Raw genomic sequence first — 22537 nt, 5'->3', positions numbered from 1 at the left:
TCTATAAGCTTTGACAATACAACTATTTCTTCTACATCAGATGATACGTACATTGCTTTCCTTTTGCTTAGTGTAATCTGTTCCCTCTTTCCCTCTCATTCCCTCCCACTTATCACTGCCCTTGAGTCGCTTAGTTTATTTTCATCAATGTCCAGTGGGTCTTTCTATTGTATTTTTTCCTACACTTCCCTCTGATTCTATGCCCTCCTCCTAGCTTCCCTCAGATGTGCACGCACGCACACACACACACACACACACACACATGAGGTCAAGAATATGGAGTCATTTAGAAATGACACGACAAATTAGAGGTCCTTTGTTTCTCAAGTCCTCTTTACTTAGTCATATCTCTTTGCATTTTGAATTTAAAATATCAGGGAGACCATGAGCCATTTGTTTCTCTGATCTTGGCTTATCTTGCTCAATACAATTTGTTCTAGTTCCATCCATTTCCCTAAGAATGCCATTATTTTGTCCTTTCTAATGGCTGCATAATATTCCATTGTATATAGGAACCACAATTTTTGGATCTATTCATCTGTATTGGGGCATCGGGTTGTTTCCATATCTTAACTATTGTGAACAGTGCTGTAATGAACATGAAGTGAATGTGTCCTTGTATTCTGGGTTCCTGTTGCTCAGCATAGATGCTTAGGAGAGGTATGCCTGGCTCATAGGGGAGGTCTATATTTAGCTTTCTGAGGTACCTCCACAGACTGCTTTCCAGAGTGGTTGTATTAGTATACATTTCCCACCAGCAATGCAATAGGGTTCCTCTTTCTCTTTATCCCTACCAGCATTTGTTATTAGCTGAATTTAAGATATGGGCCATTCTGACTGGGATAAGATGGTATCTCAGTGTCATTTTTATTTGCACTTCCTTTATGGCCAGGGATGATGAAAATTTCCTCATGTGTTTCTTTGCCATTTTTTTGGTATGTTCTTTATTGCAAAAATGCTGTACAGAGGGGTTACAATTACATGAGCAAGGTAATGAGTACATTTCCTATTGAGCATTGTTGCCTCCTCCTTTATTTTCCCCCTACCATCCCTTCCCTCCCTACCTCCACAACTACCCCCCCTCCCCAGCCCCGCCCAAGATTTAAAGTTTGTTTTCAACATAGTGTTTTGTACATCTCATTGTTACAATGGGTTAGCCTGTATCCTCATTAAAAGATTTTGTTTTTTCCCTTCCCATCCCTGAATTAGAGAAGTGTATATATAAGATGCAGGGCACCCGACATTAAATACAATGAAAATAGGGATTATACCATGGGGGAGGAACATACAAAGCAACAAAAAATCACATGGTACATTATAAATACATTAGAAACAATAGCAAGAAAGTAAAAAGATATTTGTGTTCCCATGTTGGGGTTCATTTCACTTAACATCATCTTATATGGTCATATATACATGGCTTTTGGCCTTTTCTGCTTGTCCTATACACGTACTAGTTATTGCAAATAAGGGAAACCATGGGACCTATGTTTCCTTGTGCCTGGCTTACTTCACTTAATATAATTTTTTCCGAGTCTTTCCAGTTCCTAACAAATGGGGAATGCCATTCTTTCTAATGGAAGCATAGAATTCCATTGTGTATATATACCACATTTTCATGATCCACTCATCTACTGAGGGGCATCTGGGTTGGTTTCATATCTTAGCTATGGTAAAGATAGCCTCTTCAGTAAATGGTGCTGGCAAAATTGGTTAATCACCTGTAGAAAACTAAAGCTAGTTCCTTATATATCACCCTGCACCAGAATCAATTCCAAATGGATCAAAGACCTCAAAGTCAAAGCAGATACCCTGAAAACATTCCAAGAAGGAACAGGAGAAAGCCTAGGTCTCCTTGGCACAGGCCAAAATTTCTTACTAGATACCCAGAAACACAACAAATCAAAGAAAGGTTGGACAAATGGGATTACATGAAGCTGCAGAGCTTCTTCATGGCAAAGGACATAGCTAGCAAGATCAATAGAAAGCCCATGGATTGGGAGAAGATCTTCACTAGCCATACAAAGGACTAGGGTCTCATATCTAAAATATTCTTAGAACTCAAAAACTTAAATCCCCCAACAATAAATCCTCAAAGAAACAACTGCCCAATAAATAAGTGGGCTAAAGACTTAAAGAGAAACTTCTCTAAAGAGGAAATAAGATTGGCCAATAGACAAATGAAGAAATGCTCAACCTCCCCAGCCATAAAAGAAATGCAAATCAAAACAACACTGATATTCTACCTCACCCCAGTTAGAATGACTGTAATCAAGAACTCTAATAACAACAGATGCTGGAGGGGATGTGGACAGAAGGGAACCTACTGCATTGTTGGTGGGAGTGTAAATTTGTTCAACCACTTTGGAAAGCAATATGGAAGTTCCTCAAAAGACTCCACATAGAGCTCCCCTATGACCCAGCAATCCCACTTTTGGGCATTTACCCAAACAATCTTTGCTATTTTTATCTCTTCTTCTGAGAAGTCTCTCTACAGTCCCTTTGCCCATTTAAGGACTGGTTTCTTAGATTTGGGAGGGATTGGTTTCTTGAGTTCCCTGTATATAATGGATATTAGTCTGATATATTATTTGTTAAAGTTCTTCATTTGTATTAAAAAAAACATTACTTTTATAATCAGGAAAATAGTATTTTAAAAGTCTGAATAGACTTTCATTAGCCATGTTTTGTTCAGAGGAGTGGTATTCACAACTAAGGCTTAAGTAAATGCTCTTCAGAATGGAAGTGAAGTATGAATAAATGCTCTCAGCATGAGGATGAAGGTCCAATTCCATGAATTTGACAGAGACAACCAGGACTCTTCTCAGAAAACTAATCATTGGGTGTTTTGTGGTAATTTCCCCCAAGGTAAGTGCAAAAGATACACTTGAAAGGTAAGATTCAGGCAAAGGATAATATAGCAGCTGATTTTGTTAATTTACAAATAATTAGTTCTGTCTCTAAAAGCTCCATTAACTTTAAAGTAATTTGGATCATAGACTGATAGTTTACAAAAGGACAATACAAAGGAAGAGGGGAACATTAGTAGGCTATGAGACTGACACTTCTCCATAAAGGCAAGACTGGCAATTATCTCATTTGTATCCTTATGATTTAACACAGGATGAACTATTGTTTGACTTAATAGGGTTCTTGTCCTAAAAAATACTCCTCTCTTCTCAGCCCCAGTGAATCCTGCCTTCAGAATCATGTGTCATGTCCCTTGAAAGTTTGCTCAACCCCAGTCACAATCATTACCCTTCTTCCCCTTGTTTTCATCTTAAATTAGTATTTTCTCTTTTGTCTGGTCCATCTGTGTGCCATCACTACCTGATCATCTGCTGAAATACAATGATACAAACACAAGAACCAATGACTGAACATCTACTGCATGACAGAAGTGATCTTAGGGGCTAGAGAGACAGAAATTGTCCTAATCAAGCTCCCAGTATGATGACCCCATAGGTAGCAAACAAGAATGATTGCTGTGGTAGTATTGGCAGAGATAGAGCTGAGACTTTTGAGATATGCCTGATAGATGGGATCAGTGACTTCTCTTTCAATGTTACCATTTTGTGATATGTGGCAATCTTGTATGAGACCACAATTGCTTTCTCCAGAATCAGTCTCAAAAGGGCAGCGTATTTTAAATTAGGCTCATTATCCCCTGTTTTCATCCAGCTTCTCCTCAACTCTTTCAGTGTGGTTTTTCTAATAATCTCTCTAACAATATATCACCATGGTTCCACTGACTATAAATCCAATCGGGCCATGTCAGGTTTTCAGCTATTCAGGCATTATCTTCTATCTGTCGTCTGTATCATCACTATGCACATTTCAGAAATGCCTTGCACATTACCTTGTCACTTATACAGAAGTTGTGACGGTTATTAACTGGGCTACAGGATACTCAGAGAGAGCAGGTGAAAAATTGCTTCTGGTTATATTATTGAGAGCTTCTCCAGAAGAGATGTTAACATTTAACTTGGCAGGCCCTGTAAAGCAGAAGACCCTTCTTACTATGGATGGATATCATCCAACTATGAGGGTTTGAATAGAACAAAAAAGTCTGGAGAATAATGAGTTAACTCTACTTGACTCTTTTCTATCAGACCTTTCCTACTCCCAGTGCTCCTTGTTCTCAGGCCTTCAGACCTGAACTAGAATCCATACCATCAGCTCTTCAGATCTCAGGCCTTCAAACCAAAGCACTGGCTTTCCATAACACCCGACAGGACTTCTCAGCTCTACAATTACATGAGCCAGTAACTTACAATAATTCTCTACACACACACACACACACACACACACATACACACACACTATATACATATATATATAACCATTTTACATGTATATATATATATATATGTATATATACATACATATCCCTAACAGACTGATGAAATGTAGACATAATAATTACCAATAAAATGTATCTCTCAAGGTCTTTTTGAAATAATTTTGTAGGGGGTGAACTTAAGAAAAAGCTAAGAGTTCTTGGGCTCAGTGATAACTAACAAGGATTAAATATAATTGCATTTTGGCCAAGTCATTCTTCAGTTCCTTCAAAACCATTATGTTGTTATCTGGCCTCCGTGGTTTATTTATCCACTTTTCCAATCTGGCATTGAGCATCTTAATGCGTTTATCAGTAGTTGATCTTAAATTTGTAAGCCATCTCCTGCTAAAGAAAACTAATCTTCTTAATGTTTTTCTCAGAAAAAAAAAGATTCAATTTGATGAAATAAAAATTTGAGAGTTCCTGGAAATTTTGTATGTGATTTTTCAAGACAAAGAAATTCAAGATCATAAAAAGTTCTGTATAAGGCTTTGATCTAGTCAGCTCTCTTAAGAGATATTAAAGTGCCTTGAGCTAACTGGTACATTCCTGCATTTTTCAGTTCTCATCCAAATGGCACTGACTCTTAGGAAACCACTGTCAATGTAGAATGCATCACAAAACCTTTTTACTGTCATTGAATACAAAAACATTTTCTCCCAAGTTTGCTTCAAGGGATTAGGATTCAATATTATCAACAGACATTGTTTCATCATTAGTACCCTTTAAGATTGTCAAAACCAAAATTTCTTCTTAGAAGATTTTTTCATAAAATTAAACACTAGAATTATCACCAATGTGATCTGAAAGTCTGACTATCCTAAAGGTTATACATAAATAAAAGAGACACTATCCCTACCCTCAAAAGCTTGGAAACGAAGAAATAAAAAAATACTGATAATGATTTACATGGTGTGGAAACCCAAACTTAAACAGTAAGTAAAGAATTGACCTTGTAATTACATTGTCTATAAGGCAAAAATCTAAGTGATTGTCATAATCCAGTAGATAAAGACGGAACTAGCAAATGTTGAAGAGTAAAGAGAGATAGGCCTCTTTCGTCTTGAGCAAAATGACAAATTAAGAAGTTTCTATCATTATGACACATTTACTGTAAAATGAATGTTAGTTTTTAATACCAAATTTAGCATATTTGACTAATTGTACTCCTTAATTCACAGTACAAAATCATTATTTTCCTATACAGAGCAAGTACTTTTTGTTTTGTTTGCTTTTAAAAATGTATTGGTTGCCTTTTATTTCCTTTCCCCTCTCCTTTTCCCAGGTCCTACATACATCCTTAGGATGGCTATCCTAAGATGACTTTTGTTTATATTTCTTCTTGTAACATGTAAAGTCTTAAGTTATGTGCATTTAAAATTGGATTTATATGTATTCAGTTGTATTATGTACAGTGTATTTTTTGCTTTATTTATTTATTTATTTTGCCTAGCTTTATGCTTATAGGGTCCATCCATGTTGAGATATATATATATATATATAATATATATATATATTATATATATGAGTTACCTGCTTCATGATGTCCCTGGGAATGGGCTGTCTACCATGTTTTTACGTATCTACTCTTCTACTGATGGGCTTCTACATGATTCATGCTATGATTTCAGAAACAGACCTATAATAATTATCCTTTTATGTGAGCCTGCTGGAGGCTGGTGACAATTTCTTTATGAAATATACTAGGGAAGTAAAACATGGAGTCACAGAGCATGCAAATTTTTGTTTTGACTTTTTTTGGTACTAGTACTAAATCTTAAGAGCCTTGGGCTCTTGCCTGGACTTAGTCAAGGTTGGTGCTATTCCAATTGAGCCATACATCCACTTTGAGTTTTGTTGGTTAACTGGAGATAAGAGTCTCTCAGATGGGAAGGGATGGGAAGGGGAAACAAAGGAGGAGGCAACAATGCTTGATAAGAAATGTACTCATTACCTTGCTCATGTAATTATAACCCCTCTGTATGATATTTTCACAATTAAAAAAAAAGAGTCTCTCAGATTGTTTGTACAGGCTGGCTCTGAACCACAATCCTCAGATGTCAACCTCTTCAGTAGTTGGGATTACAGACTTGAGCCACTAGCACCCAGTTTATTTTGTTTTTTTTTTTTAACAAGTTACAAATCTCTTTATATACTTGTTGACTTTTGAGTTTTCTCTTCTATAAACTCAGAGTTTTCTCATTTTTATATTAGAGTTTGTTGATTTCCAGAATGTTATGCTCTACATAGTAATCCCTTACCAACTTCAGGTATTGCTAATATCTTCAATCCTTTTGTGAGTAGCAGATTTCTACTTGTAGTTATCCCTGAACAGAATTTTTTAATGTTGAGACAACCACATTCAGTGTTTTTGGCTTAGGGTTTGCACTTGTTAAATCATGTTTATGTGCAAGAATGAAGGTACACAACAGATAGATATGATGACACAATTCTTAAAGAAATAACCACAGGAGAATGGAAACACTTCAAAGATACAGGTAGAACAGATCCACCACAAGGCAAGATGAAAGAGGTTTCCAGGAAGACACGAGCTGTGGACCAGATACAAGTGGACAAGAGGCTGCCATTGAAAGTGGGACAATACCTCCCCTCAAAACAGATCCTTATAAGCGAACAAATTTGCACAATGACAACTGTAGACAAGTGCTTTATGAAAATGAATTCCTCTTCATTCTCACATCTGACTTTATACAGAGAGGGAGAATTTTGCACATTGCAAGCAAATCCATCAGATGATTCCATACTCCTAAAATTCAAATTTAAATTACCTGCAGATACAGGCTTTCCAGAACACCTCTGTTCCTACTGAGAATAAGTATCAAGCAAAGAAGAAATCCTGAAAAACTGTGAAAACTCTATTTCCCTGATGAGACCAAAGGAGTAAAAGATGATACGTGCAAGTAACTAATTAACTCATGGTGGGATGTTGTGGATAAAATAGTTATCACATCAGTAAAAAAACAGGTGAAGAATGTCTCCCTGTGGAGAATGTGTTAGGAGTAGGCAAGAAGACTGAGAGAATGTGGACCAAGTGTAAACCGTTGTCTCCCAATCTTTCTGATCCATGCAGTTTCAGTTTCCAGAACGCATAGGTTGCAGTGCAAACCTGATCATGATTTGATTGACATCCATTTATGTTCCCCTTTCCTGTCTGCTTTCACTCAAATGCAAACCAAACTTATTATTTGAATCTGACAGGGACATAAAAGAACTAGGGAAAAATCACATAGTTCTAAGCAAAGTTTAAACACAAATTTTAAACACAAAGCATTTTCAAATATGCTTTTTAAATTTATGCTTTCTCATAATCCACTCATTTTATCAGTAAATATTTCATATGAATCTGTTACATATTAGGCACTGGTCACAAAATTTAAACTGTGCCTTGGACAAAGAAATGATTTTAATTAGATCTCTATTTTGTAGAGGTAATTAATGCAGTTGTATGGAAATGGGTTAAAATGAAACTGGAGACAGGACTATCAGCTAAGAGAAAAACTTTAGCACTGGAGGCAGACATTAAACTCTGATCTCAGAAGTGACGGTGGGGATAGAAGTCCATGTGACATTTAGGGCTTGCTGGCCCACTGAAGGCTAGAGAGAAATGCACAGAACCATTTAAAAATGTACTGATGCTCCAACACTGACATAATCATTCCTATTTCCTGATATGTGCTAGGCTCTGAGGATACAGAGATGGATAAATTTCAGTTCCAGGCTTTTGAGAGCCCTTACACTGATACAATACATACAATTGATAACATAATATTTGAGGAAATCCTTCTACCTTTGAAAAGAGATCATTTTCACTTGTTCAATACTCAACCATCTGCTAGGTGAGCTTAGAGACCATATATCATGAAGATTCAGAGCTATGTCTGCTAGATAAGAGATGCATATTCTATAGTTCCTCTTTCTTGCCCACATGTCACCCTATCCTGGGTTTGACTGCTGACTCTCATTCTTTTACTTGTTCAATTCTGATGTCAGCTGTGTTATCTCAGTATGGACTAGAAATAATTTCTCCTAACTCACTTTTAAAATGGCTTTTTGTTCTCATCTTTTCCTACTTGATCTGCTTATGAATCCATATTCAGAAAGCTCTCAGATCTCTCACAGAGCCCTTGCTTTGTCATATAAAGAAGCTAACTCATTTTCTAAGACTTAAATCTAGTGCTGGAAAACTTGTTTGAAATTTCTGTTAATAGAATCTGCTGCATCATCTGTGCCTGAGAGAAAATACACCTCAACCGCAATGGTCCCTTGTGGATTCTCATAAAAATCATACTTCCTAAATTAAAAGAGATCTTATTCCAACTCTCTCTCTCATTTTTTCAGGTAGCAATTTTGGGACCTATGATGATTAAATGACTCAACCAAAATCATACCACTAGATAGCAGCTAAGGCAAAGTGACAACATGGGTTTCCTGGGTGAGAGAGAGGATAGAAGATGGCTCTTCAGAAATTTACTTGCACCTAGAGATAGATGCTTTCATGCAGACTTGACTTTGCCTCCTGTGGGAATCTTTACACCTGATCCAGCCTAACTCTCCTGGCTCCTCAAAGCCTAAAATACTCCAGTTGCCAGACAACTGTTTATCTGCTTTGAACCCCTTGGGAAAAGAACTGAGGTGAAAGTGAGTCTTGAAACACAAGAATAGATTGGGGTTGAGTAAAACTCTCTTCCCTTGGGTTTTGAGGGCCCCACGAGCAATAAGTACTTTGCCTTAGCTTTCAATACCAGAGTGATAGCCAGGAAAAAGCAGGCCCCACTACAGAATAAGCAAGAAACAGAAATAGAAAACCATATCCAAAAGAGCATGCAGAAACTAATATATTCTGCCATCAGAGTACAAAAGAGTCAGCAGCTTTTGAAAAAGATCTGCTCCAGCTAGATGGCTAAAAATAGGGATCTTATGAATGAAAATAACATTAAAATAGCTGTATGTGAAACAAGATAGTCCAATAATTGATAATACCAACTCTGGAGCCTAACTTTTGTTCATGTCTGAACATAGCTTCTTAATAACCCTGAGTAAACAAGCAAGCCAGGCCCAAAGAAACATAGGTCCCATGGTTTCCCTGATTTGCAGTAACTAGTATATGTCTAGGACAAGCAGAAAAGGTCAAAAGCTATGTACATATGACTATATAAGATGATGTTAAGCAAAATGAACCCCAAGATAGGGACACAAATGATTTTTTCTTTCTTGCTATTGTTTTTAACGTATTTATAATGTATGAAGTGATTTTTTTGGTTCTTTTGTATGTTCTTCCCCCATGGTATAATCCCTGTTTTCACTGTATTTGATTCCAGTATCCTGCATCTTGTATATACATTTTTCTAATTTGTGGAGGATACAGGATGACCTATTGTAACAATGAGATGTACAGACACTATGGTGAAAACGAACTTTACAGCTTCAGGTGGGGGGAGGGGAGTTGAAGAGGTGGTGAGGGAAGGAATGGTAGGGGAAAAACAAAGGTGGAGGTAACAATGCTTGATAGAAAATGTACTCATTACCTTACTCATGTAACTGTCACTCCTCTGTACAGTAGCTTTACAATAAAAAACATATATAAAATAAATAAATAAGCTTCTCAGAAAAGAAAAAGGGGGCTTAAGTTGGTGCCTAACATAGATTACTGCTTAGTAGAAAGCAACTGAAACTATTACTATAGAATTCCAGGTTGAGGAGCGCCCTAATTGCTCATAGGTCTCTATCGCTGATTCATGCAGCCAAAGAAAGATCAAAAGTAGACCTCCAGCTTGATATTTCCTCTTAGCAGCCAGTCTAGGTCTATGATGACACACTTGTAAAAGGCAGGCTACCCAGGTTTCTCATTCTCTTGACTATGTTATAGAAGCATGGATAAGAGAACTGAAACTCTGTTCTTCAACCCAGATGGCTATTAGGATGGATACTGTAGCCCAAGTGAGGCCAAGGAGAGTACTAAGACTCAGTTTATTCATAGTGAGTGAACTCACTCTGTGAGGTATAAATTGAGAACAAGAGTTATTACCATTCCCTTCTAGCACATAATAGAGAGATATCACTCTTAGAGAAACAGGTAGCTGTCACTATATGAAACTCTCTATATAGGTTCTCCTAAGGGAAGTGGCAAGTCATAAGATAGAGAAATTCAAAATTCTTTTTTATGCATATTAGTATGTACAAAATAACGTGTCATTATTACATTTTCATACATGCACATAAGGTACTTTGGTCATGTTCACCCCTCTGTTGCACTTCATTCTGATGTTTATGACTTTGGAGCTTTTATGAAGGTGTTGTTGAAAACAAGAGAGAAAAATTAGGATGTGGGTATCCAGGAAAATGGCAGAGCAACTAGAATGGTAACAGAAAGAAGCAGGAAAGACTTAGAATTAAGAAGTGCCATTTTGGGATGCTGGATTTCTTGGAATGTGGAGATGCTACAACATGTCTTTGGCTGAAACTGTTTAAGGTACAATCTGAGAAATACATGGATCAGATCAGGCATGAAGATATCTTTAGAGCCATCAACACAGGGCGGAAGCCTCACCAACTCAAGGGGTTTAAGTCCAGCCTCTGACAAAACACTGGCTGAAAAATACTACTAAGCAAGCCTTATAAAAAAACACATGTAACTGGGGGCTGAGAAGGTGGCTCAGTGGTAGAGTGCTTGCCTTGTATGCATAAGGCACTGGGTTTGATTCCTCAGCACCACATAAGCAGAAAAAGCTGGAAGTAGCACTGTAGCTCAAGTGGTAGAGTGCTAGCCTTGAGCTGAAGAGCTGAGGAACAGCGCCAGGCCCAGAGTTCAGGCCCCACGACTGACCCCCCCCCCAAAAAAAACAACACATATAACTGTCATCTAGAAGACGGTGTGCATGTCCAAGGCTGCACCTTTTCAGCAATGATTAAAAGAGAATCTTCAATGATCTGGATAAAGATATGACAAAAACGTAAACTCAGTTGTAATAACGGATTAAGTTACACAAACATTCAACAGCAAGGTTGAAAAATAGTATTTGATGGCAATACTTCCCAAGGCTATCTACAAATTCAATGCGATACCTATCAATATTCCAACCTCATTCTTCAAGGAAATAGAAGAGGCAATCCAAAAATTCATATGGAACAATAAAAGACCATGAATAACAAAAACGATCCTCAACAGAAAGAACAGTGGTGGGAAAGTATCAATACCAAATTTCAAACTCTACTACAAAGCCAGAGTAATCAAAACAGCTTGGTACTGGCACAAGAACAGACTTCAGGACCAATGGAATAGAATTGAAAACCCAGAAATGAACCTACAGACCTATAGCCATCTAATCTTCGATAAGGGAGCTAAAAAAATAGAATGGAAGAAAGACAGCCTCTTCAGTAAATGGTGCTGGCAAAATTGGTTAACTACTTGTAGAAAACTAAAGATAGATCCTTATATATCACCCTGCACCAGAATCAACTCCAAATGGATCAAAGACCTCAGAGTCAAAGCAGACACTCTGAAAACATTACAGGATGGAATAGGAGAAACCCTAGGTCTCCTTTGCACAGGCCAAAATTTTCTTAATAGAGACCAAGAAACACAAGAAATCAAAGAAAGATTGGACAAATGGGATTGCAGAGCTTCTGCATGGCAAAGGACATAGCTAGCAAGCTCAATAGAAAGCCCACATATTGGGAGAAGATCTTCACTAGCCATACAACGGACAAGGGTCTCATATCTAAAATATACCTGGAACTCAAAAAATTAAATCCACCAACAATAAATCTTCAAAGAAACAACTGCCCAATAAATAAGTGGGCTAAAGACTTAAAGAGAAACCTCTCTGAAGAGGAAAGAAGGATGGCCAATAGACACATGAAAAAATGCTCAACCTCCCTAGCCATAAAAGAAATGAAAATCAAAACAACATTGAGATACCACTTCACCCCAGTTAGAATGGCTATAATCAAGAACTATAATAACAACAGATGCTGGAGGGGATGTGGACAGAAGGGAACCCTACTGCATTGTTGGTGGGAGTGTAAACTTGTTCAGCCACTTTGGAAAGCAGTATGGAGATTCCTCAAAAGACTCCACATAGAGCTCCCCTATGATCCAGCAATCCCACTTTTGGGCATTTACCAAAATGATTACAAATAAGACCACACTAAAGCTACCAGCACAACTATGTTTATTGCAGCATTATTTACCATAGCTAAGGTATGGAACCAACCCAGATGCCCCTCAGTAGATGAATGGATCAAGAGAATGTGGTACACATACACAATGGAATTCTTTGCAACCATCAGAAAGAATGACATTGCCCCATTTGTTAGGAATTGGAAAGACTTGGAAAAAATTATATTAAGTGAAGTAAGCCAGGCCCAAAGAAACATAGGTCCCATGGTTTCCCTTATTTGCAATAACTAGTATATGTCTGAGTCAAGCAGAAAAGGTCAGATAAGTTGATGTTAGGGAAATGAACCCTAAGATATATATTCAAATGTTTTTTTTCTTTTATGTGATTGTTTCTAACATATTTATAAGATGATTTCTTAATTGCTTTGTATGTCCCTCCCCCACAGTATAACCTCTGCTTTCACTGTATCTGATGTTGGTATAATTTGTGGAGCGGAAGGGAAAAAACGAATCGTTTAACTAGGGATACAGGTGGCCCCATTGCAACAATGAGATGTACAAGTCCTTATGTCAAAAAAAGAAATTTATAGCTTTGGTGAGGGGGGTGGTGGAGAGGTGGATTCGGTGGAGGGAGGGGGAGAATGGGAAGGGATGGGAAGATAAACAAAGGAGGAAGTTACAATGCTTGATAAGAAATGTACTCATTATCTTGCCCATGTAATTGTAACCCCTCTGTACAGTATTTTTACAATAAAAAAGTAAAAATCCTATTTGACTAATAAAAGGCTTATCATATTCAAAATGGCTCCTAGGGAAGCAGAATTAAAAAATAAAATAAAACAGGAACATCAGAAATTACAAGCTGTTGGGGCTGGGGAGGTGGCTCAGTGGTAGAGTGCTTGCCTTGCATGCCTGAGGTCCTGGGTTCGATTCCTCAGCACCACATAAGCAGAAAGAAAAAAAGCCAGAAGTGGTGCTGTGGCTCAAATGGTAGAGCACTAGCCTTGAGCTGAAGAGCTGAGGGACAAGGCCCAGACCCAGAGTTCAGGCCCCATGACCGGACCCAAAAAAAAAAAAAAAAAAAAAGAAAGAAATTACACGCTGTGGGAAAAATACACTTGACAAAGTTAGTATGACAAGTCAGTAATAAATAAGTAAATAACCAGATTAACAAAAGTAAATATAAAATAAAATAAAACCACCATCAGCCTCCATGGGGGGAACACCATATAGACGTCGTCCATATGTTATTTGAAATGTTCATTTTTGACTACATGTTATGACTGGAAAGAAGCAAAAAAGTATGGCCCAGATACAGGAAGAAACATACACACTAGAAACTGCCTTTAAGGAGGCCCAAATGTGGGACAAAAGAGACAAAGCAGCTATTACAATAATTAACTACTGTAACTATGTTCAAGAAAGTAAATGCAATATTAAAAGGAATACTGAGATAACTAAAGAAAGATATGATAGCATTGTTTCATCAAATGGGGAATATCAACAAAGAAGTAAAAATGATTTTTAAGAAGACCAGAGGAAAACTATAGTTGAAAAGGAAATTTCTGTATAAAGGCTCAATAGGAGATTTAAGCTAATGAAAGAAACAATACATGAACGTGATAGATTGATAGAGGTTCTGTAATTTAAAATACAGTGAAAAAATAAACATGTATGAGCCACCACCCTGGTTTTTCATCACTATCTTAATGATAATATTTGCTGCAGAAATCTTTCATTTTGATTCAACCCACTTTTTAAAAATAACTTCCTGTGATATTGGTGTCATGTATGAGAAAGCATTACCTGGGCTGGGAAGGTGGCTCAGTGGTAGAGTGCTTGCCTTGCATGCATAAGGCCCTCGGAGTTCGATTCCTCAGCACCACATAAGCAGAAAAATCCAGAAGTGGCACTGTGGCTCAAGTGGTAGAGCACTCACCTTGAGCTGAAGATCTGAGCAACAGCGCCCAGGCCCAGAGGTCAGTCCCCACAGCCAACCAACCAAAAAAAAAGAAAGAAAGAAGGAAAGCATTGCCTAAACTAAGGTCATAAACACTTGAGTATTTTCTGATTTGGAGACAGGGTTTAGGTTGGCCTAGAATATTCGATCCTCCTGCCTCACAGTTCCAAGTGCTGGGATTATAGGCATTTACTTCCATGTCAGGCTGACTCCCTAATCATCTTGCTTAGGTCCTGTATTCATATTTCTGTGCATTGAGGAGAACATACCCCCTTACCATGATGTTCTGAGGGCCACGCCTAATGTGTTGAACCCTCTGAAACCATGAGCCAAATAGAAAAAAAAAAAAAAAAAGAAAGAAAACGTAGTAAGGAAAAAAAAACAAAAATAGTAAAGAAATGATCTTTAGGATGGAACAGAACATCTATATCTGGGAACGGACATATCCAGAACACATAACTTTTACAATTGAAGAAATAATGACTAAAAATCAAATACGCTCATTAAAAATTAACCAAATAATTTGAACACATATGTCTCCAAAATTGACATTTAAATGGCCATTGGGGACATGGAAGGATGCCTGATACCATTTTTCATTAGTAGAATGCGAAGCACAACTACAATGAGATATTGTTCATTGCTCTCTCTCTCTCTAGGAGAGCAGTAATACAAAAGATACATAAAAGGAAGGGTTGATAAATATTGGGTAAAGTACACACACATATGTTATATATATATATATGTATATATATATATATATATGTTTGTGTGTATACACACATATACATATAAAAAGGTACAGCCATTTTAGAAAACAGTTTGGCAGTGTCCCAAGAAACTGAGTATAGAATTACCAAATGACCTAATATCTATCCCTTGATATATACCTAAGAGCAAAGAAAAGGTATGTCTGTGCACAGATGCTTATATTTATATTCATCAAAATGTCCATCAACTAAAAAAAGAAATGAGGTGCATCTATAAAATAAAATATTATTCAACAATTATGCAAGAATGAAACACTTATATATATCATCACAAAGATGAACCTGGAAAGCTGAATGCTACCTAGAAGAAGCTAGTCATCAAATACATTATCCCTTTCACATGAATTGTCCAGAATTGGCAAATCCATAAAGACAGAAATCAAACTAGTGCTTGTCTAGGGCTTAGGCTAGTATTAAGAGAGGAAAATAGGATGGCTGCTGACATGCTTGAGGTTATTTCTTTTGAGGGCCGTATGACAAAATATTCTACAACTAGATGATATTCTACGATCTAAATCTCCTATAATTTGGTTGTACAATGCTAGGAATACAGTAAAATTCACTCTGAGTTTATGTTTTAAATTTATATGACTATTATAGTATATGAATTATATTTCAGTAAATCTTTTTAAAAAACTGACAATTTATTTCTCTACAAGTTTTTCTTCTGGCATAAGTGAAAAGGCAAAAGAATAGAAACTAACCCCTCCACCACAGGAAATTAATTCATGAATACATCTAAGGCTGATTGATATACCTCATTGTTAACTTGTTAGATTTTTCTGATCCAGGTATTGTATTGTTGGAGAAATTTGAGACAAGGAATTATTCAATAAAGATAGGCCTCAACCCTTGATAATTCCTTATATTATAGACTTTGGGTTTTACAAAAGTAATAAGCTCAAATCAATTCAACCTGCAAGAGTCTGTTCCCTATTTCAGTAGATTTTGCATGGTAAGACCACATGGAGGGAGTTACAGTTTTTGTATTTTATTTATATATATTTAAATTCTTTACATAATGATATTAATTTTTCACTAGCTAGGCATTACTAAGTGATAGAGCTGGTAAGTGTCATGAACCAGTAGCTATGGATTCTGCATTTAAACAGTAACCCTACAGAAGCCAGGCATGGTGGTTCACATCTCTGACCTCAGCTATTTGGGAGAAGGCGATGGGGAAGATTTGTTTGAGGCCAGTTTGGGCAAAAAGTTAGTAGGACCTCATCTTCACAAACAAGCTGGACACTGTAGTATACTTTGAGTCTGCCATCTAGCTACAAGGAGGCATTACTATAAGGGTCACAATCTGAGGCTGGCCTACACAAAAAGAAGTAGGAGATTCTACCTAAAACCAGCTATATATATGAAAAAGGGCTTGGCGTGTGGCTCAGTAAGTAGTACACTTGCCTTGTATGTGCAAAGCCCTGAGTTTAAACTCTGGCACTGCCAAAGCAAAAGGGATCCTGTACAATTTTCTTTCAGAAAATAAATAGAAGAGGAGAAAGGAAAAAGAAAGAAAAAGGACATAAGAATAGGGGAAGGGAAAAAACAAATTGTTTAAATAGGGGCACAGGTGGACCCATTGCAATAATGAGATGTACAAGACGTTATGTCGAAAAACGAACTTTGCAACTTTGGCGGAGAGGGGGGAAGGGGAGAGGGAGATGGATGGGAAGGGGAAACAAAGGAGGAGGCAATAATCTTGATAAGAAATGTACTCATTACCTTGCTCATGTAATTGTAACCCCTCTGTATGGTTTTCACAATAAAAAACTTATTAATATAAAAATGAATAGAGGATTCATTAACAATAGAATGGAAAATTGTGTTTTCTAAGATCCTAATTACAACAGAAATCATGCATTTTGTGATCAATTGTATCAACTGACATTATTTGTATTAAAAAGCAGAAGAATGGAAAAGGTAAACAGTACCTTCAGGTGGCGTTCCTATACTGCTTCCAAGACCCAAAATAGCCATTTTGTGAAGTCGTGGCACTAGCATCATGGCAGATTCTTCTCCCCTCTCCCAGTGGGGTATTTTGACGGGCTCTAGGTGCACACTGTCCAGCCCATTCTGCTGTAGGTTTTTGTACATGATTTCGATGGCTCTATCTAGGTTCTTGGAACCACTCAGCCGGGGTCCAACCGTATCAATAAAAAATGACAATCTCTCATAGGACCGGTTTTTGGCTTTCCCATACACAGCAAGATTGATCAGTGATTCAGCAATATCTTCATAGCCAGCTATTTCTTCTTTCATTTCTTTCAAGGATTTATGAGAGACTTTATTCTTGGGTATAGATTTCCCAGAAGCCAGGGATAAAAATTGAACAATGCCAAAAAGTGTGAAGAGAAGGAACTTCATTTTTTCTCCAACTGGTTTTCTTCCAAAGATAACCTGGGTAAGAAAGATGATGTGTTAGAAGACAATCTGCCCACCACCAAGGGACTGCTTCTCCACCCACGGCCCCGCCACCCCCAATATATTCAACAATAAGAGTTCCCAGCAAGAAATAAAGAGCAAAGAGACAGTGGTTGGTCATCTTAATAGGACATCATGAATTTAGACCATAGATCACTTTTATCTAGTAATCGTATCTACTAAAAGCTTAAGAGAAAAATAACAACGGGAGAGAGAAACATTGGCTGTGGTGATAAGGCAATGGTGCTTCAACAGAGCATGACCCAATGGTGGGTCAGAGTGCCCTCTGCCCTGTGTGCTACCTCCTCTTGCCCTTCAAGGTCCTCTTTCTATGGCCCTTTCTCCATGCTTTCCCTAATCTGCTTGCCACTATAAATAATGCTTCTCCATCTGTGCTCCGAGAGTATTTGATGTTTAGGGCCAAAGGTATTATTGAATGTCAAGTCATACCATGGACTAAGTATGTTTTAGGAGGAAGAAGTCTAAGGCACTACAAAATCCAGAGAATTAATTGAAAAAAAGAGACCAGGCTTTGTCATCACCTCCAATGATAATTATGAAAACAATAATAACAGTAATGCATTCATGTAGTGCTTGCTATGTATCAGACATTGTTTTAAGTACTCTGCATTCATTAAGGCATTTAAATCTCACAACGGTCCTGCTGTAAGTATAGTATATTATTATCTTAACTTTGCAAACGAGGAACTGGGACACCATCACTGAGAGATTAAGTAATTTATGATCACAAAGGCTTCCCAGCTCTATGATTTGTGCTGTAAACAAGGCAAATCAATGCTAGTCTACAAGATAGTTGCTTCCCATAACAGATAAGTATAAAGATTAAGTGTATCAGGCTGGGGCACCAATGGCTCACACCTTTAATCCTAGCTATTTGGGAAGCTGGGATCAGGAGAATCATCGTGTGGGGTTAGTTGGGGCAAATGTACCAGACCCCTTTCTCAACCAATAGCTGGGCATGGAGGCACATGTCTATTGTCCCAGCTACATGACAGAGGAAAGAGACATGAAAAGGATTGTGGTTTCAGGCCAGCTTGGAGAAGCTGGGTTTGTAGAGTGGCATGTGAATGCCATCCAAGTTATGGCAGGAAGTGTAAAGTAGGATTGTACCAAAAGTGCATGCCCAGGTGAAAAGCAAGACTCTATCTCAAAATAACCAACACACACAAAAAGAGCTAAACATGTGCTTCAGCAGTAGAGTGCCTGCCTAGCAAGCATGAGTTCCTGAGTCCAACCCCAAATACCATCCTGTCCCCGCCCACCCCACAACACACACAAAGAAAGAAATAATTTTCTCAGTACAGGTGCTGGCTTCCTCCCTCTCTCCTTCCTTTCCTCCCTCCTCTTCCCTGGCTTGTGACTCCTCCATCACGCTTTGACACAGTAAGGAGGTCCTCACAGGACCTGGAATTCCCATCCTCCCCACCAGTGAACCAATGCATTTCTGCCCATTACTAATTATCATCATAGAAGCACAAAGTAGATAAGGGTAATACCTGTCAAATGGAGCATGTATTTTATTTCATTCTTCATTATTATGCTATTTTGCCAAAGTACAGATTTAAACTTTAATAAACTGATCCTGCACTACAAATAATTTTAGAAACATATGCATGCATTATTACATTATAAGGAGTACTTGTCTTGCCTCTTCTGAAAGAAGTTAGAGAAAATAAGGACTTGCTTTGACATTTAACATGTTTTGAATGAATAAAATAAACAACTATGCACTGATGATTCTTTCCTCTTCATTATGACAATTTACATTTGAAATGCTCTATTTCTGTGATCACTGTATTGATGCTTGTTTGTAAGTGCTAAATTTTGTTAACCAGTCAAAATATTTTCACACACTAAAACTTATTCTTGAATGCATATTTTCCCAATGTGTTGTGGGTACAAAAAGAAAAAATATCAGTTCATTTATGCTAACTACAAGTCTCCTCTTCTCATTAAAATTTCTCTAAGCATTCTGCAAACATTAATTAACTATTTCACAATACATTTCTAGTGATGGATCAGGCTCACACGATGACAATGTGGTGAAGATAAAGGAGAGCTTAGGAGCTCCTAGTCTAGATTCTGATTGTGGATAAAGGTAATCACAGACTGTATTGTGACTCCCAAACTGCTCCAGTCCATCAGCCAGATAACGTGACTGACTGACACAGACTGCCCAAAGGACTGCACATTATTTTTTAAATGAAATTGTATGCATTTGCATATAACAGAAACTCCACAAGGACTATACAAGTGTAGTGTGAGAAGCAAGTAACTAATGAAATGCCTGTGTTGACTCATGTATACAGTCCCATGGGAACACAGGGATACTGTCAGCAACAAGACAGGGAGGAGAGTCTCCAGGGCCAGAGGCACAGCAGGCAGAGCCGAGGAACCATGGGAACAAATCCTCATCCCTCCATGGTCTAGTGACAGATATGCCCAGAAGAAAACAGCACCTTGATCTATCATTCACACATCTTTTTGCATGCAAATAATTTATATTACTAAATACTATGCCATTTGATCATAATATGTCATACATTATCACATGGTCATTTACATAGGGTTGCAGCTGAGAGCCATCCCAGACAGACAAAATTTTCAGTCTTATCAATTAACTAGCAAAAAGCCAGAAATGAGGATGTGGTTCAAAGAACAGAGCACCATTGCTCCATTTCCTCAGTGGAAAAAAGTGCCAGATTTGGAATTCAAGTCTCAGTGCCAGCATCGGAAAGGGGGGTGTGGGAAAACGATCAGAATCAGTTGAATACAGATGTACTCACCAAATCTTTTAGTATTAGCAAAGGACCAGGAGACAGCGTGGGAAACGATGGGATCGTTTTAGAAAACTTAAAATTTACAACATCATACAGAGAAGGATAAGTGTAATTTGTTTGCTGGTGGCAGGGTGAGGGGGGGGGGGAGGAGATTGGATGAAATCACACATGACACAGTAATTAGAAGCCAACCTCTTTGAAAAAGCAGTGACATCACACTCTCCAACTAAAGTTGTTGTGAGATTGCCAGGAGGGTCTGCGAATCTGAAAGCTGTCAGCTGCCTTAGAAATACAATGTCCCTATGCAGTCCTCTCAGCTGAATAAAACTGAGCAAGCTATAGTGGCATTTCTCTAGAACTTACAAGGGTAAATATCATTCAATACCCTCTTATGGTGACCACGAAAGACAATCAGTACTCTTCATTCTTTATTCGATTTTAAAGGTGTTTTGTTTCATTTTAGGCCATGACTCCATCTTTTCGTTCATTTGCTAAAAACTGAACACTAAAAACCTAAATATATAGGATAATATCTCCAATTTCATAGAGTGGACAATTAAGAGGCCAGGAATGAAAAGCTCTAAAATGGAGGGTGAAGATTCTGTGAGAGCAATGGCGAGAAGGAGGCTTAGGAAAGCAGAGTGCTTGGGCTGCGATTTGAAGGGTCTGCAGGAGTCTCTTTATGAGCCCCCAGACAAGGTAGGACCCACACTCAACAGGAAACAACTGATACAAAGAGACAGAGACTTTATAAAACATAGAGGAAAGACAGGTTTGTAGATGATGAAAGAAGAAACAGCAGCATCAGAAAGGAAGCATTCCCCAAGGCTTTCCAGCCAGGAAAAGTCTACGGTGTGAAGCTCCAACATATACAAAGCAAAGTGCCTAGAGTGCTGTGACAAAGGGACATGATGAACACCCCCAAACTGCATGCAGCCAAGAAAAGAAAGGAAGGAAGGAAGCGAGAAGAGAGGGAGAGGAAGAGAGGGAGAAGGAGTGGGGGAGAGAGAAAGGAAGAGACGGAAGGAAGAAGAGTTCCTCGAATCTTCACAACTGCTAGTCCCCTTAATACAGAGAACATATCACCACATTGGGACATGAAGAGCATATGAAACTTAAAATTCTCCAAACAAACTATAACTTATTACTTATCTAGTTAGTCTTTAAATTTTTCAGAGGTATTAAAATAATGCTGTAAAAATAATCCATGCCCACACAAGATGCATTAGTCACATAATTCATTTACAAAGACACTCAAGATTTTCTATTTAAGATCCCCCAAATAATAAAAAGGGTCTAGTGTTCTTTCATGCAATTATAGAAATTATAGAAATTATTTAAAATGTGTAAACTTAAAACTGCACATTTTAAGTGTTCTTTATTGTTATGCATAAGAAACTGAAGTCATTGTTCCTTCACTTGAATTCAAACTATAGAAATATTAAAGCGTATATTCTTCAAAATATGAAGCAACTATTTTTTAAACTCATGCCTGTATCATGCCTTTGAATTCAGAATGTTTGAATATACATGTAATACATTCATAAATAATATATATATATACATATGTGCTCAAAGAAAACTTTGAAGCACTATTTGAAAAAAGCTTCTATTTAGTTTCCACAATCCATAGTTACAGATTATCTTTTTTTAACCAAAAAGAGATAAAATTTCTTTACAATGTCATTTTCTTCTTTTTTCTGTTTAAATCTAGAAGCAAACTGAAGTAAAATCAACACTCCTTGTATTATGAATTGTATTTTAATGATAGGGAACAAAACAAAACTCTGCTTTCACTTCTGAATATTTTTCTTAAAAAAAGTATTATTTGACATTATCTCAAGCTCTGATAAAAACATATGAGAATGAATAGTAGAAAAGGACATGAAGGAAAGGGAATTTGATGAGTGACAGAAGGACTAAGATTTAGGGCCTGAGATTCTTACTTATGCTTTTTATTGTGTCAGTTACCTTTTCCTTCCAAAGCCTGGAGATATAACTTACATGAAAACTTAAATAGTTCTGTGAAATCTTTCATCGCTGAACAGGATTCACTGACACAAATATAGCTCTTACTCTTCAGTGTAGAGTGGGAGG

The 22537-nt window shown here is 37.5% G+C and overlaps 1 protein-coding gene across 1 annotated transcript in view; it reads right to left on the bottom strand.

The window, feature by feature from the left end:
* The window catches only part of Cpq (carboxypeptidase Q), a 425857-nt gene that overhangs the window by 333975 nt on the left and 69345 nt on the right, over positions 1 to 22537 (bottom strand). The window contains exon 2 of the mRNA XM_069991811.1: positions 17150 to 17615. Coding sequence (XP_069847912.1) covers positions 17150 to 17615 — 466 coding nt within the window. The remainder of the gene's footprint in view (positions 1 to 17149; positions 17616 to 22537) is intronic.

Source organism: Dipodomys merriami, unplaced genomic scaffold, assembly GCF_024711535.1.
Source record: "Dipodomys merriami isolate MVZ:Mamm:240054 unplaced genomic scaffold, mDipMer1.0.p SCAF_4, whole genome shotgun sequence".
Taxonomy (NCBI): Eukaryota; Metazoa; Chordata; class Mammalia; order Rodentia; family Heteromyidae; genus Dipodomys; species Dipodomys merriami.
The sequence above is the reverse complement of the archived record's forward strand: the minus strand, read 5'-3'. Positions and strand labels throughout refer to the sequence as shown.